This window comes from Vulpes lagopus, chromosome 4, assembly GCF_018345385.1.
Source record: "Vulpes lagopus strain Blue_001 chromosome 4, ASM1834538v1, whole genome shotgun sequence".
In the NCBI taxonomy this organism is placed as follows: domain Eukaryota; kingdom Metazoa; phylum Chordata; class Mammalia; order Carnivora; family Canidae; genus Vulpes; species Vulpes lagopus.
In genome coordinates, this window is record NC_054827.1 from 38,626,718 (window position 1) to 38,641,730 (window position 15,013).

Sequence of the window (15,013 nt, forward strand, 5' to 3'; positions counted from 1 at the left end):
CCTAGTAGCAAGCGCACACCTAGAATTTTCATGGAAAGCAACCACCTCACTTCATGGATTGACATCGTGGTCAGAGGCTCACATTCTGTGATGTCACCTGGGTCATAGCCAGGTGCATGCTGTTCTCTGGGCCGCTCCTCTGAGATGACGGGACAGGAAGTGGCCAAGCTGCCTCCGACACAGCTCATCGCCCCCTGCCCAATGGGCCTGCCCACACACTGCCTGCCCGTGCGTAGCTTTCCCGGGCCTCACACTGCTCCTCGGCCACTGGAGCTGGGCTCTCCGTCCTTCTGGCTACCCTGACGTGGCATGCCCAGGGACCTCTGCCTGGCCAGAGTGTTTTCTCTCTTTCATGGACTGTGATTTCCACAAGCTGGGGCTCAGCATGCATGTGGGCAATGGTCCTCCACCACTTGGGCATCTTGCAAATGGGATCTGCTCCCTCTCTCCCTGTGTTCGTTCCCATCCTTGGGTTTTACCAAAAATGCCATCTTCCCATAATCTTACTCTCTGGCCATTGTCACCATCCTCCCAAATCAGTCCCTTCAGTCCTCCGATGTAGTATAATTTCTGACCTGAAATAATTCACATAATACACATACACACCACGTATCATAATATGGCAACATCCCAGGGTCTGCTGCCCAGCGCCAGGTGACCTGCACCCACAGAGGGCTCCCCCTACCCCTGACAATCACTATACAGAACTTGGTAACGATCATCTTCATGCTTTGCAAAACATGGTTTTATCTTACATTTATATATACCTAAACATCACACTGTGTGGTTCTGATGATCTCTGAGTTTATAAAAATTATGTTAAACTATATGTAGTTTCCAAGACTTGAATGAGGTGAAAGCAAAAACAAAACCCAGCCATAGAGGCAAAAACTGGTTTTGCTACCTCACTGGGAGGCCCAAAATATGAGGACAACAAAAATGATATGAAAACTTACTCTTATTATTCATGATTCATTTGTTCATTAAGCAAAGTTTCCTGAGGACCTACTAAGGCCACGTACTGAGCTACAAGAAAACCATTTAATTTTTACATTTACTCCTAAATCATATTTGAGTTTAATATGGCAGACCCTTGACTCGAGACTGTATCCTTGACTTTTATAACCTTCTGAGCTGTAAGCTCAGACCATGACCTCTGGCTGTCCTGGCCCAGGACTCAGCTCCACTGCTCACCAGATGTGGACCTTGAGCCCACTCTCCTCATCTATGAAGTGGGGCTCTAGGAGCCTGGTGAGCAGCTAACCCAGGAGGCCCGTGCCCAGGGCACAGGAGGAAAACTGCATGTCATGTTTTCCCAGCTCCTAGTCCTCCTGACCCTTACAGCTGCCTCAGCTTCCTCATCGGAGAAACAGATACAGGGACACCGAGCTCATCCTGGGCTCACCCTAAGCTTGCAGGTGTGGAGCACAGGTGATGCTGGCTGTGCCTCAACGGGGAGCAGCAGCGAGATGCGGCGAGTGCCATGCTTGCTCGGTTCTGGGAGGTACGGCCCTGGGAGCCTGCCTCTGCCACCACAGAGCCTGATGCCTGGGCTGACTAGAATCTACAAACACTAAACACCACGCGGCGGGAGACAGCAGTGCATGCTTACACTGTTACACCATATCTGAACATGGACAAGTATAGCACAAATTTAAAAATCAGGGATGAAAATAAAAAGAAAAGCTCTATTTTTTAACCTATGTCAAAGTCTATTAAAACTCCATGATACCCCTCACAAATTCCTAACACACCTACTTTTGCTTCAGGGCCTGAGTCCGACTCTTCTGACGGTGTGAGGCTGTTGCAAAATCCACGAAAATTCCACAAACAGGGGCTCTGGAAGGGGAGCTGTTCGCATCTGTACAAAAAAGAAAGCTATTTTGTGAAGCTGAACTATTTCTTTCAAGCAGGAGCTGCTCTGGCTACAGAAACACCGGTTTCACTCTAAGCTGAGGGCACTCGCCAGCTCAGTTCCGTTGCCCGTGTGGTAGGCACAAAGTCCAAGGGTCCTGGGGCACCCGGCTGCCTCTGCTGGAACAGGTGACTTCATCTCCTGGTCATGAGTTCGGGCCCCATGTGGGGCGTAGAGATTACTTAAAACAAAACTTTTAAAAAAATGAGGCTAATAATCATCCTGCCTGATCTTTATTTGGATTATTACATCGTATTAATTACTAATCATAATTAGTTGTATTAATCACTATTTTACTAGGTAATTTAAAGCAGTGTCTTATCTAGTAATATTTTTAATATTATCCTAATTGACGTTTTGTGCTATATTTAATGCTATTTTATCAGAATGTCATAGCTTTCCCTTTAAGCAACTTTAAAATACTCACTTCTATTCTTTTAATTTAATTTAATTTTTTTATTCATGAGACAGAGAGAGAGAGAGAGGCAGAGACACAGGGAGAGGGAGAAGCATGCTCCATGCAGGGAGCCTGATGTGGGACTCTATCCCGAGACTCCAGGGCCACACCCTGGGCTGAAGGCAAGCACTAAACTGCTGAGCCATCCAGGGATCCGCTACTCACTTCTATTTTTACACGTGACTTTATCACACCGCAATGCCAAGAATTTTTGAGAACACATTTCTAATTTCGTACAGGATATCCTTAAGGAAGGGCCCACTAGGGAGCGCTCATGAGACACGTCCAGTGGGTCACATTCCTCACTGCAGCCACGGCCCACATCTGCTCTGAGCCTCCCGCCAGCAGGTCCTTTTCCTTGTGAAACGCAAAAACGGTGGCACCAGAAAACAGGAGCACACAGCGCAGATGGACCGCTCCAGGGCCACTGGTTCCTGCGTGGGTGCCCGGGAACGATGTGTGCTCACAGCCACCTGCAGGCAGCAGGCATGAACCCAAGCGGGGAGGCCACGAGCAGCTTCTCCACCCTGCACACTCATTGCCAGAGTCCTCTCTAGCACCACTGCAGGAGCACATGAGGCCTGCATCTCTGCCTCACTCATAACAGTGACTCTGTCCACAAGGACTGTGCAGGCGTGGCGCCCTCTGTCCTGAGACACAGATGCATGTACCTGTCTCTGAGCTCCTCTCACCCTCCAGCAGACCTTGCTTCTGCGATAGTCTGTAGGACAACTCGCCAATCCTTTCGTTTTCTGCATTAATGGCTTTATGAATTTCCTGTATCTCCCTTTTTCTGGCCAGAGGAAGCTCTTCAATCTTCTCTTTCAGTTCCAGCTCATTAGAGCTATCATCATCTCCATCACAAACCTCAAAGTCATCTTCATAGTCCTACAAACAATAATCATATTTTTGGAACATTTAAGACAAACTGGCTTTAAAGCACACACATTTGGAACAAAACATACAATTTAGAATTTAAAACAGACAAAACACTCATTATGGCTAAGAAAGATTTTCATAGTTTACAGATGTCAACGCCACTGAGTTATAAATCTCTATAAGCTGCTAACTTATCCTCTAAAAATGAACCACACTGTATAGATTTATGTACACAGACAGCCATTATAACGATAAAGTGCTCACATTTTTGTGCTGAGGCTGTGACAGTGTGTGTATATATAAACACATTTACAAATATACATCTGGAGATCCCTGGATGGCTCAGCGGTTTAGCGCCTGCCTTTGGCCCAGGGCATGATCCTGGAGTCTCAGGATCGAGTCCCACGTTGGGCTCCCTGCATGGAGCCTGCTTCTCCCTCTGCCTGTGTCTCTGTCTCTCTGTCTCTCTGTCTCTCTCTCTCTGTGTCTTTCATGAATAAATAAAATCTTTAAATATATATATATACATCTGTTCCAACAGACACATACATGTTTGGATGCAGTGCCCTTAATGGGCTAAATTGTAAAACCATGTAATCACACCACATTGGTAATAACCCTAAATCAAACAGACATGGAATATTAAGAGCAACAAAAAGAGAGAAATATCAAGCTATGTAGTTACTATACTTAAGCAGATTGTAAGAACAAATTATTTTTAAACTTGGAAAAATTTTAACTTTTATACAGACTTCAAAATCATCTTCAAAACAAGCTGCATATTCGTCAGCCCCAGCATTTTCTGAATCAATGTCCTCTTTTTCAATTTCCTAGAGGTAAAAATCAAACACATAAAAAAAAAATCAATCATAAATTTGAATCTTGCGAATAGGCTGGGAAAATGTTTTCCAAGATTAATTTAATATTGCTAATTTTAAAACGTATTTATAAAACTAACATAACCCGGGACACCTGGGTGGCTCAGCGGTTGGGCGTCTGCCTTCGGCTCAGGGCATGGTCCCGGAATCTGGGATCGAGTCCCACATCACGCTCCCTGTGAGGAGCCCGCTTCTCTCTCTGCCTCTCTCTCTCTCTCTCTCACTCTGTGTATGTGTGTGTGTGTGTGTGTGTGTCTCATAAATAAAATAAAAAATAAATAAATTAAATAAATAAAATAAAATAAATAAATAAAATAAAATAAAATAACAACTAACATAACCCAACTTCAACTTCTTTAAGAAATCCCATGCCAGCTAGTAGATATGACCATAAAGAGAAAAAAGTTCATGAATTTATCCTTTCTGACAAACCCTAGAACTCTGACAAAAGCTGTAACAGGAGGGTCTTAGCAAGGGCAGATGAGCTGTGCCCCTCAGAATCGGAGCGCACCCCCACCACCTCATTACTCCAGGCCTGGGGATAGCAGGGGTTCACTACGTCAGGCTCTGGAGGTGTAGGGAGGCTGCACGGATACCCTACAGCCATGTCGTGCAGGAGTTTTCAGCAAAACTCACAGCATCTTGCTGCTGAATCCTGTTTCAGTGACCCGGACCCCTGACACACACACACGAGGGGACTCTGCACTACGTCCAAGGCTGCATCCCCAGTATGTGCCAGGCTCCCTGCCGGGGGTGGCAGAGCTGACACATCACCTCTTTGCAGAGCTAGAGCCCAGGCAGGGATGATGACGACAAGGTGCCACCAGCAGCAGCTCAAGCACCCTTCCTCTGTGGCATTAAGCAGATTGGATACTGATTGGATCTGGTCTGTTATCAAAGATCTCCTCCTAGAAGTAGTGCCACTTCTGCAATCTCCCTGGTTTGGTGTATATTTCTGGAAATAATCTGCTACTTGACTCTGACTGATAACAAAGCACATGTTTTGAGATGTGTCTAGTTAGTCTCTTCAATTCTCCTCAACTTTCCTGAATTTCAACACAGAGCAATGATGAAAAGGTTGGTGAATCCCTCAGCTGGAACTATGTCCCTGCCACGCTCCCTGCAAAACCTTCCGTGTCCCCACAGAGAATGGCTGTGGTGTCCCTGTGCACACAGCGAGTCACACCTCCTCCAGGCTGGAACCAAGACACCTTTAACACCACCCCGGACTCTCACATTACAATCTGCAATCTGCCTCCCCTTCGTGCCAATACTCTGCTGTCTACAAGGAATAATAATTACCCTGATAAAAGGTACGAGCAAAGCCAAGAATCAAGAGTAAAAGCGCATCTTTGGAGAAGAGCGCCAAAACACACTCTCCTCACCACCCTTTTTTGTCTTCCTTGCCTCCAAGCAGCTTCCATGGGGAGGCGCCAGTCAGCCAGCAATAACCCAGTAATCCAGAGCAGCCCCAGACCTCACCGGGCCCCAACAGAATTGCTGCCCTCAGTGGTTGAGGACTGGGATTTTGCCCCTGAGGCATACAAACACGGTCACCTAGGGCAAGTAACACCTGTGCCTCGGTTTTCTCTTCTGAGAAATGGGGACAGAACAGTACAGTGGTCCCCCCACCAGGGATGCAAGCCAAGACCCCCAGCAGATGCCTAAAACTGTGGATGATACCAACTCCCATACACATTACATTTTTCCTATACATACGTACCTATGATAAAATCTAATTTAAGGTGAACAAATAATAAAATACAACAGGGCAGCCCAGGTGGCTCAGCGGTTTAGTGCCGCCTTCAGCCCAGGGCACGATCCTGGAGACCCAGGATTGAGTCCCACATCGGGCTCCCTGCATGGAGCCTGCTTCTCCTTCTGCCTGTGTCTCTGCACCTCTCTCTCTCTCTGTGTCTCTCATGGATAAATAAAATCTTTAAATAATAATAATAATAGTAATAATAATACAATTATGATAACCTGTAGTAAAAGTTCTATGACTCTGGTCTCTCTCTCTCTCAAAACATCCCTCTGTCCTGCACTCACCCTTTTCGGGATGATGTGCACTGATAAGATGCCTATGTGATGACATGAAGGGAGGCGAGGGAAGAAGGCATGTGACACAGCGCTAAGCTACTGCTGAGCTTCTGACAACGCGTCAGGGGAGCATAATCTGCTCCCAGACCACTGCTGACCACGACATCTGAAACTGTGGGGAAGGGGGCACCACTGGACCTAATTCCTAGTGACAGTGGCTGATAAAGTAACCCAGCAAGGGAAGCACTATTTCCATTCCTGTTGTGGTCACTGGCACGAGACATCAATACCCACAACTATTCAGTGGATAAAACTGGGGACACCATGGTACATTGCCATGAAGAAAATAAGAAGCTTTCCATGTATCCAGAAAATCATCCTGCATAGCAATGGCCACAATAGCCAAACTGTGGAAGGAGCCTCGGTGTCCATCGAAAGATGAATGGATAAAGAAGATGTGGTCTATGTATACAATGGAATATTACTCAGCAATTAGAAACGACAAACACCCACCATTTGCTTCAACGTGGATGGAACTGGAGGGTATTATGCTGAGTGAAATAAGTCAATCGGAGAAGGACAAACAGTGTATGTTCTCATTCATTTGGGGAATATAAATAATAGTGAAAGAGAATATAAAGGAAGGGAAAAGAAATGTTGGGAAATATCAGGAAGGGAGACAGAACATAAAGACTCCTAACTCGGGGAAACGAACTAGGGGTGGTGGAAGGGGAGGAGAGCGGGGAGTGGGGGGGTGAATGGGTGACGGGCACTGAGGGGGGGTACTTGACGGGATGAGCACTGGGTGTTTTTCTGTATGTTGGTAAATTGAACACCAATAAAAATTAATTAAAAAAAAATCATCCTGCATATTATAGGCTTCTCATAAGGCTGAAGACTTAAAACAAGATAAACTCAGTGTTGATGCTCTAAAACGTAGGACCTAATTATAAGCAAAAGCGAGCTATCAAACACATTCAAGAATACTTCAGGGGGGGATCCCTGGGTGGCGCTAGTGGTTTAGCACCTGCCTTTGGCCCAGGGCGCAATCCTGGAGACCCAGGATCGAATCCCACGTCGGGCTCCCGGTGCATGGAGCCTGCTTCTCCCTCTCCCTCTGCCTATGTCTCTGCCTCTCTCTCTCTCTCTCTCTCTCTCTCTCTCTCTCTGACTATCATAAATAATAAAATAAAAAATTTAAAAAAAAAAGAATACTTCAGGGGAAAAATATATCACATATTTTCCTCTGCTGGCAAAAAAAACAAAACAAAACAAAACAAAAACAATGTAAACTATATCTTATTGATATTTTTTATATTGATTACCTGTTGAAAGAATATTCCAGAAGAGCTGCATTATATAACATGTTATTATTTTTTATAACATGTTATTTAAATGAATTTTGTTTCTTTTTGCCTTTTTAATGTGATTAGAGAATTTATAATCATAAATGTGGCTCACATTATAACTCTAGTTAACAGTGCTCAACCAGAGCTCACAAGAATTGGAAGACGTAAGGAAAACACTATAAAATCTATATATTTTCATCCAACAACTTCAGTTCAATAATTTATCCCCAAAAGGTGTGAGGCAGATCTGCATCATTTGAACAATGAATTGAGAAAAACAGGAGGCTGCATGGGGGTGGAGTGAGGGGGGTGCATGTGCAAAACAGAAAAAAGGCATCACTAAGTCCCAAATACATAGACTAACATACAGTTGTAAGTAAAAGATAGTATAGCAAAAAGATTATCTAGGAAGAAGCTGTTGTAAGGTTAACTTTTTTCCTTAGCTGCGGCTTTACCTAGATGATGAGTGATCCATCTCCCTCCCCCAAAACTGAATGAATAAAACATACCCACATCGGAACAACACATGCCCTGTGATCTACTTGACGTAAAATTCCATGTGTTCGCATATAGAACAGAGATACATAAAAACATGGCACAAAATGTCAGATGATTATCTCAAGGTCACGGATTTCAGATAACTACCAAAGAAAATGACAGAACAAATTCTTCTTCAGAAGTAATAACCCAAAGTTGCTTGCCACATAATAACAAAACAACAGACGGGAAAATGGCTGGATGATAATTAAAACCCAAGGCCCACTACTTTGTAGTTCCTAAATATGCACCATGAGGACTATTGTCATGGTACTAATGATGATGTGCTCCGAAACACAGGGACTGGGAATGGCCCTCCATCCGCAGCAGATGGCTGCGGGAGGGTGGACCACATGTGGGGAGCCGGTGTTGGTAACATATGGACAGAATGTGCCCACAAGGTCATCGGACACTGGGTTTCCTGTGGGAAGACTTTACCACAGAGGCAATTTCCTTACTTGCCAGGTTTCTGACCTCTTCTGGAGACAGCCGTGGTGATCCCTGTGTCCAGGAGCTTGCTCCTTCCCCTACAGGGCCTAGTGCACTGGTGGGAAATGCTGTCACTTTATCTCCTAGTGAAAGGGCCCAAGTCTCTACAATCATAGAATCTCCATTTCTCCCTTTAACTCTGTATTTGGAGGCTTTTGTTGGGTATGTGTTCATTTACAACTGTGACATCTTCCATCATCACAAAGGTCCTTACTTTCACTAACCTTCTGTCTCAGGGTCAATCCTGTCTCACTCTAGTGAAGCCACTCAAGCTCCAACATAGCTGCCACATGATGCTTTATCTTGTCCAGTTTTCTACTTTCAATCTATTTGAGTCTTTTAATCTAAATACGTCTACTATGTCCTCAAGTAAACCCATCTGCAGGCAAAGCCTATCTCAGGCTCTGCCTCCCAAGGGAATCACAAACTGAGACTCATGGCTAACCTGGCTGCATAATAAAATTGACATAAATGTCTTACCTTCCTTCTTGAGTCTTTATCTTTTCCATTATTTCTTACTAAATTCTCTGTATACCTAGAAATTATGATCAAATTCAAAATTAATTTTAAACAAAGACTTGAAACATGAAGCGTTTTACATTTCAGTGAAGGCCCTTACCAATATCTGATGTGACTAAGGGCTGCAATAGCCTGACAAACTTCTGAAGCATGTCTCATTAGAACTGCAGACACTAAAGTCCTTCTACATGTTTAGTATTTCAGCAGCAATTCAAGAAAGAGAATATCCTCAGTAGAAAGAAGAAACTATGTGTTTTAACGAAGTTGTATGTATGTATGACTCTCTATCCTTATGAGTTCTAGAATACTCCTGTAATTTTATTAGTCAATCCCAAATATTATTTTACATTTAACATATTTGTATTCCTAAGGGAAAGATTTAACTTAAAATATGTTCTATTTTTAAAAAATCTTTAAAGATTTTTACTTATTTATTCGTGAGAGACACACAGAGAAAGAAGCAGAGACAGAGCAGAAGGAGAAGCAGGCTCCCTGCAGGGAGCCCGATGTGGGACTTGACCCCAGGACCCCAAGATCACACCCTGGGCGGAAGGCAGGTGCCAAACCTCTGAGCCACCCAGGCATCCCACATTCTATTTTTAAAATCAGATTTTATACATTGGTGAGGGCCTAAAATTTAGGCTCTCAGAATTCCAAACTGATTTTCCATTTTCTGAAGACACAGAGAAGTGAGAAGCCCTGTGCAGCCCAGCAGGTCTGCAGCACAAAGTCTGGGAACCTGCATCCCCAGTGTAAGTGCTAGCTTTGCTCAGACTTCAAAATTCAGGCAAAGTACTTTTAACTCGAGTTTCCCTGATCTGAAAAGGAATTATCAAATGTGGTTGTCATAATAACAAATTAAAATCCAGAGAGTTTACACTCAAACTCTACTCTGTAATCTTCATCAAAATAAAAGGCTTCCTCACAGCAAAGGAAACAATCAACAAAACTATGAGGCAACCTCCAGGATGGGAGAAAATATTCACAAATGTCTTATCTGATAAAGGGTTAGTATCCAAAATATATAAAGAACTTTTAAAACTCAATACCCCCAAAAATTTCAATTTAAAAATGGGCAGAAGATATGAACATTTTTCCAAAGGACATCATATGGTCAACAGACACATAGATGGATGCTCAACATCTCTCATCATCAGGGAAACGCAGATGAAACCATGATGAGCTATCACATCACACCTATCAGGATGGCTAAAATCAACAACTCAAGAAACAAGAGGTGTTGGGAGGATGTGGAGAAAGGGGAACCCTCCTGCCTTGTTGGTGGGGATGCAAACTGATGTAGCCACTGGGCAGAACAGGATGGATGTTGCTCAAAATTAGAGATAGAGCTACCGTATGATCCAGTAATCATATGACTGGGTATCTACCAAAAGGGTACAAAGATATGGATCCAAAGGTGCATATAAACATGCGCCCAAAGTTTATAGCAGCGTTGTTCACAACAGCCACACCACGAAAGCAGCTCAAGTGTCCCCAGGCTGATGAACAGAGAGAAGATGTTTTATATATACACACTGGAATATTACCCAGCCACTAAAAAGAGTGAGATCCTGCCATTTGCAACCACATGGATGGAGCGAGAGTATTATGCTAAATGAAATAAGTCAGTCAGAGAAAGACAAATACCATATGCTTTCACTCATATGTGGAATTTCAGAATTGAAACAAAGAAGCAAAGGGGGGTAAAAAAGGGAAACAACCAAGAAACAGACTGTTAACTCTGTAGAACACACTGCTGGTCACCAGAGAGGAGGGGACGAGGGTAGGTGAGACAGGTGACAGGATTGAGGAGTGGTGTATGGAAGTGCTGAATTCCTACATTCTACACTTGATACTGGTATTTCACTGTGTGTTAAGCAACTGGAACTTAAATTAAAACTTCCGGGCAGCCCTGGTGGTGCAGTGGTTAGACCCGGGATTGAGTCCCACATCGGGTTCCCTGCATGGGGCCTGCTTCTCCCTCTGCCTGTGTCTCTGCCTCTCTCTCTCTCTATGTCTCTATGAATAAATAAATAAAATCTTAAAAAAAAAAAAAAAACTTCCAAAAAAAATCTAGAGCTTATGTACAAAATGAGAATTTACCCACAAACTCTCATTTGTAATCTTCACAAAACAGGTGCTGTTATGAGACTTTTGCCAGTGAAGAAACCGCTCTGGAGGGCTGCCCAACATGCCAAGTAGAGGCAGGCATGCCATTCCTGCAGGTCATTAAGGCTGCAAGGCCAAAGAAAACACATTTCATTTGTTCTCTGACTTACAGACACTGGTCGGGGGGCACTGGCTGGCAGAAAGAGGAGCCAGGAGCCACCTGCAGAAACTGTACCCTCTCCAGCCATTGAGTTCAGCAAGGGCAGGGGCCGCCTCTCACATATGCACACCTCAAAGTGAATACTGATTCTCAAGTTGGTGTGAGCAAATATAAAAAAGGCAAAGTAGGACTAGTAATTTATAACAAGTTCCCAAGCTTCCCTAGTGCACCTAGAATATAACTTGGAGGGGCTGTATCAAGACTAAATGAAGTATATCTATAATTCACTCTCATTCACTGGCTATAATCAGGCCCAGTAAGAAAAACTCATTTTAAAGCATTCTATGAGAAGCACAGTGCACAGAACAGTCACCAGAGAGCGCATGTTCCTTCCTGGCTGCCGGCTGGATCTCTCCTTGAACTTGCACCCCGATTTCTGTGCTCATTGTTCTATGAAACAAAAAATTCCATGACGCTCATTAGTATATCATAATGAAGTAACTACTAATAAACTCCGTAAAACAAGCATGGACTCAAAATTTAATAAAAGCATCTGCACCACAGGTATCTTCTGAAATAACTGTTTTTACCAGCTATCTTCAGTAAATTACATAATGCAAGGAAGATGAGTAAAGGCATACTAAAAGGTGATTATACATTACTTTAGTAAGTAAAAGACATCTATGCTTATCAATGTCACATTACTTCAGATACATTTGACTAGTTCCTCATACTGCTTAAAATTATGAACTTTCACAAATAATGTGGCTATTTCATAGATCCATCTACCTATAGAAAGTAAAATTCAAACTGATCTATAAATTCTACTTCTGTAATTCTCTTGAATTAAGTGAATTTGTAAAAATAAAATTAAAACCATCAGATTGCAAAACAACATATCTAAGTAGGTCATTTAAAAAGAGAAGCATCGGGCAGCCCGGGAGGCTCAGCAGTTTAGCGCCACCTTCAGCCCAGGGCCTGATCCTGGAGACCCGGGATCGAGTCCCACGTCAGGCTCCCTGCGTGGAGCCTGCTTCTCCCTCTGCCTGTGTCTCTGCCTCTCTCTCTCTGTATGTCTCTCATGAATAAATAAATAAAATCTTAAAAAAATAAAATAAAAAGAGAAGCATCTGTGAAGTAAGTGCTGGCAGGAAGCATAGTCTGGAGGAAGATCATGAGGCCAGAGTGTGACAGGTAGAGCCCAGGGGGACCAGAGGCATGCCTCCCAGGAGCAGAAAAAGCTCAAAGACCTGGGGGCCGATCCATGAAGAGTGCAGAACAGAAGAAAGTCAGTCTGAAGGGCATTATCAAAAGCTTTAAAAACAGTTAAAAATATTCAAATAGTTTCTTTGATCTATAAATACTTCTAGGAAGTTATTGCTATAAAACAATCAAAGAATAAATAAAATCTGTATTAAAAAAATGGGGGGGGGGGAACATCTGGGTGGCTAAGCGGTCGAGTGTCTGCCTTTGGCTCAGGGTGTGACCCTGGGGTCCCAGGATTGAGCCCTGGGTGAGGCTCCCTGCTCAGTGGGAAATCTGCTCTCCCTCTCCCTCTGCTCCATGCCCTCATGCTCTCTCTCCCTCAAATAAAATCTTTAAAAAAAAAAATCATATGAAGAAAATGAGAGAGAACCCAGGAGAACCCAATCTGCAGGACCGGTCCTGATTCATACCTGTGGCCTGGCATAGCTATTAGTAGTGCCCCCTTGTAATTTACGGTCCCCTCAGCAGCAATCACATCCATCACTAGGCTAACACACTAAGTTAAAAAGCGTATTTTGAGCATCTGAAAGTCAAGGCAAAGAAAGATGTGGAACACGTAATGCTCACTAGTCATTCCTCATATACTGCATACTTATTTATTTCCTTATCATATGGTTTCTCCAATGGAATATAAGCGCCACAAAAATAAAAACTTCTGGCCACAGATGGGTCCTCAGCACGTAGAACAAACACTGGCACAGAGAGGCTACGCCAGAAATATAAACAAATTATTGAAAGAAAAGAAGTTTATCATCCATGAGATTATGTTACCCCTTATGGAATGAGCACTCTTGAGGGCAGTAGCTTTATTAACAAGGGGCCCTTCTTACATCCCGCCACAATAAAAGCCAAATGTGTAAACTGTGACAAGTCTCAGGAAGGCATTTCTGGGGGAAACCAAACAGGCTGTTCCTAGTGACTAAATTGGATCCAGGGAATGTAAAATAGGTAACTTTAATGGAACGTTAGTGGTAGGATCTAGGTGGCAGAAACTTGTCAACTTTGCTGTATGTTTAAAAATGTTCATGACTAAAAATTGGGAAAAACACACTAAAAAGACCCTGTTATAGGGAAGGAGATTTAAAGCACAAGAGGACACATGCCTGTTTGTCAGGGTCCATTCTCACCTCTGGCCTCCCTGTGCTTGGTCTGGTGATAGGTCTCAGGTGATAGGGTGGGGGCGCAGCCCTGCCCAGAGGGAAGGATGGGCAAAGGCAAGGAGGCGGCAGGTGCGGGCATCATTTATCCGCTCGGCAAAGAGCCAGCCAGGGTGGGCACGAGGCCAGGCAGCAACTGCAAAGATGTTTCAGGACATCCTTAACAAACGCTCCTCAACACACAAGGACACACACTTTGATGGATGGCCCCACTCAATCAAAGACCCCAGGCTTTGGCCCCGGAGGCCTGACTCTCTTGAGCCTCACGGCACCGGACCCTCACTTTGCTTCCACCTGAAAGGAAGCACCAGCAACAAACAGGAGAATGAAATCGCTTCCCTTCAGGAAAGGGAAAATCGCTTCAGGAAAATCGCTTTCCTTCTGGAAAAACAGAACAGTGGAAGTACATATGTGAGCACGGAAGATACACCAGTAGAGGAAAACATCAAGCAACTGCAGAAATTACGTCAACATATGTGGGAGGAAAATTAGACCCTTTGCAATCAATAGTTTTATTTTTGTGTCTGTTGGTATTGCAAACTTACACTACTAATTCTGATTCAAACATTTTGCTATTTTGTTCATTTTTCCACTTAATATCATCTCCTTTTTTAATGGTTCAAAATTTCAGTATTATCATAGATTTCTGAATATACATTAAAAGTACATTCACAAAATAATCAGAAAATCTGACTTCCTACTAGATCAGCAATTTCTCTACACTGATCACATTGCACAGACGTGAACCAGGTTTTTGCCCTGTGGTCTTAGGGGCCTACAGAGCCGAAGGGGCATCAGAAATGGTACCTTGGACTCCCTTTTCTTAGGCTCTTCTCTTGGCAGCCTCTCTCTTTTATCGGTGCTACTGTGGTGCCTCTCTTCATCAAAATGAGAGCCTTCCTTGTGGCGTTTATCCTTGTGCCTTTCTTCCCCTTTCTTGTCTGAGGACGAATTACTTTTTTCTTTGGCATACTTGTCTCTTTTTTCCCTTGTGCTGCTTTTTTCTCGATGTTTCTTTTCTCGATCTGGTTCTTTCTGCTTCCTGTGTCTCCTTTCACCTTCTTCTTTATAAAGCCAATACTTAAGAGGATTGTCTTTACTGTCGCCGTACTGCAGCTTTGAACAGGACATATTGAAAAACGCATGAGCATCCGAGCCACGGGTAGCTGTCCTTCACACGTGCTACAATCAAGGCGGTGAGGCTACATCGCCCCTCACTTCACTACCCTGACTCTGAGGATGGCCTTCTGGAAAGAAA

The 15,013-nt window shown here is 43.7% G+C and overlaps 1 protein-coding gene across 4 annotated transcripts in view; it reads right to left on the reverse strand.

Moving 5' to 3' along the window:
• The window catches only part of DYNC2I1 (dynein 2 intermediate chain 1), a 49,480-nt gene that overhangs the window by 22,283 nt on the left and 12,184 nt on the right, over positions 1-15,013 (reverse strand). Inside the window, exons 5-10 of one of the 4 annotated variants that reach the window (XM_041752719.1) lie at positions 14,563-14,871; positions 11,706-11,782; positions 9,025-9,079; positions 4,004-4,081; positions 3,044-3,260; positions 1,759-1,861 (exon numbers count right to left, since the gene is read on the reverse strand). In XM_041752719.1, the coding sequence (XP_041608653.1) occupies positions 1,759-1,861; positions 3,044-3,260; positions 4,004-4,081; positions 9,025-9,079; positions 11,706-11,782; positions 14,563-14,871 (839 nt within the window). Of the gene's footprint in view, positions 1-1,758; positions 1,862-3,043; positions 3,261-4,003; positions 4,082-9,024; positions 9,080-11,705; positions 11,783-13,725; positions 13,857-14,562; positions 14,872-15,013 lie in introns of those variants that run through there. The other 3 variants (XM_041752721.1, XM_041752722.1, XM_041752720.1) reach the window with 3 other exon arrangements.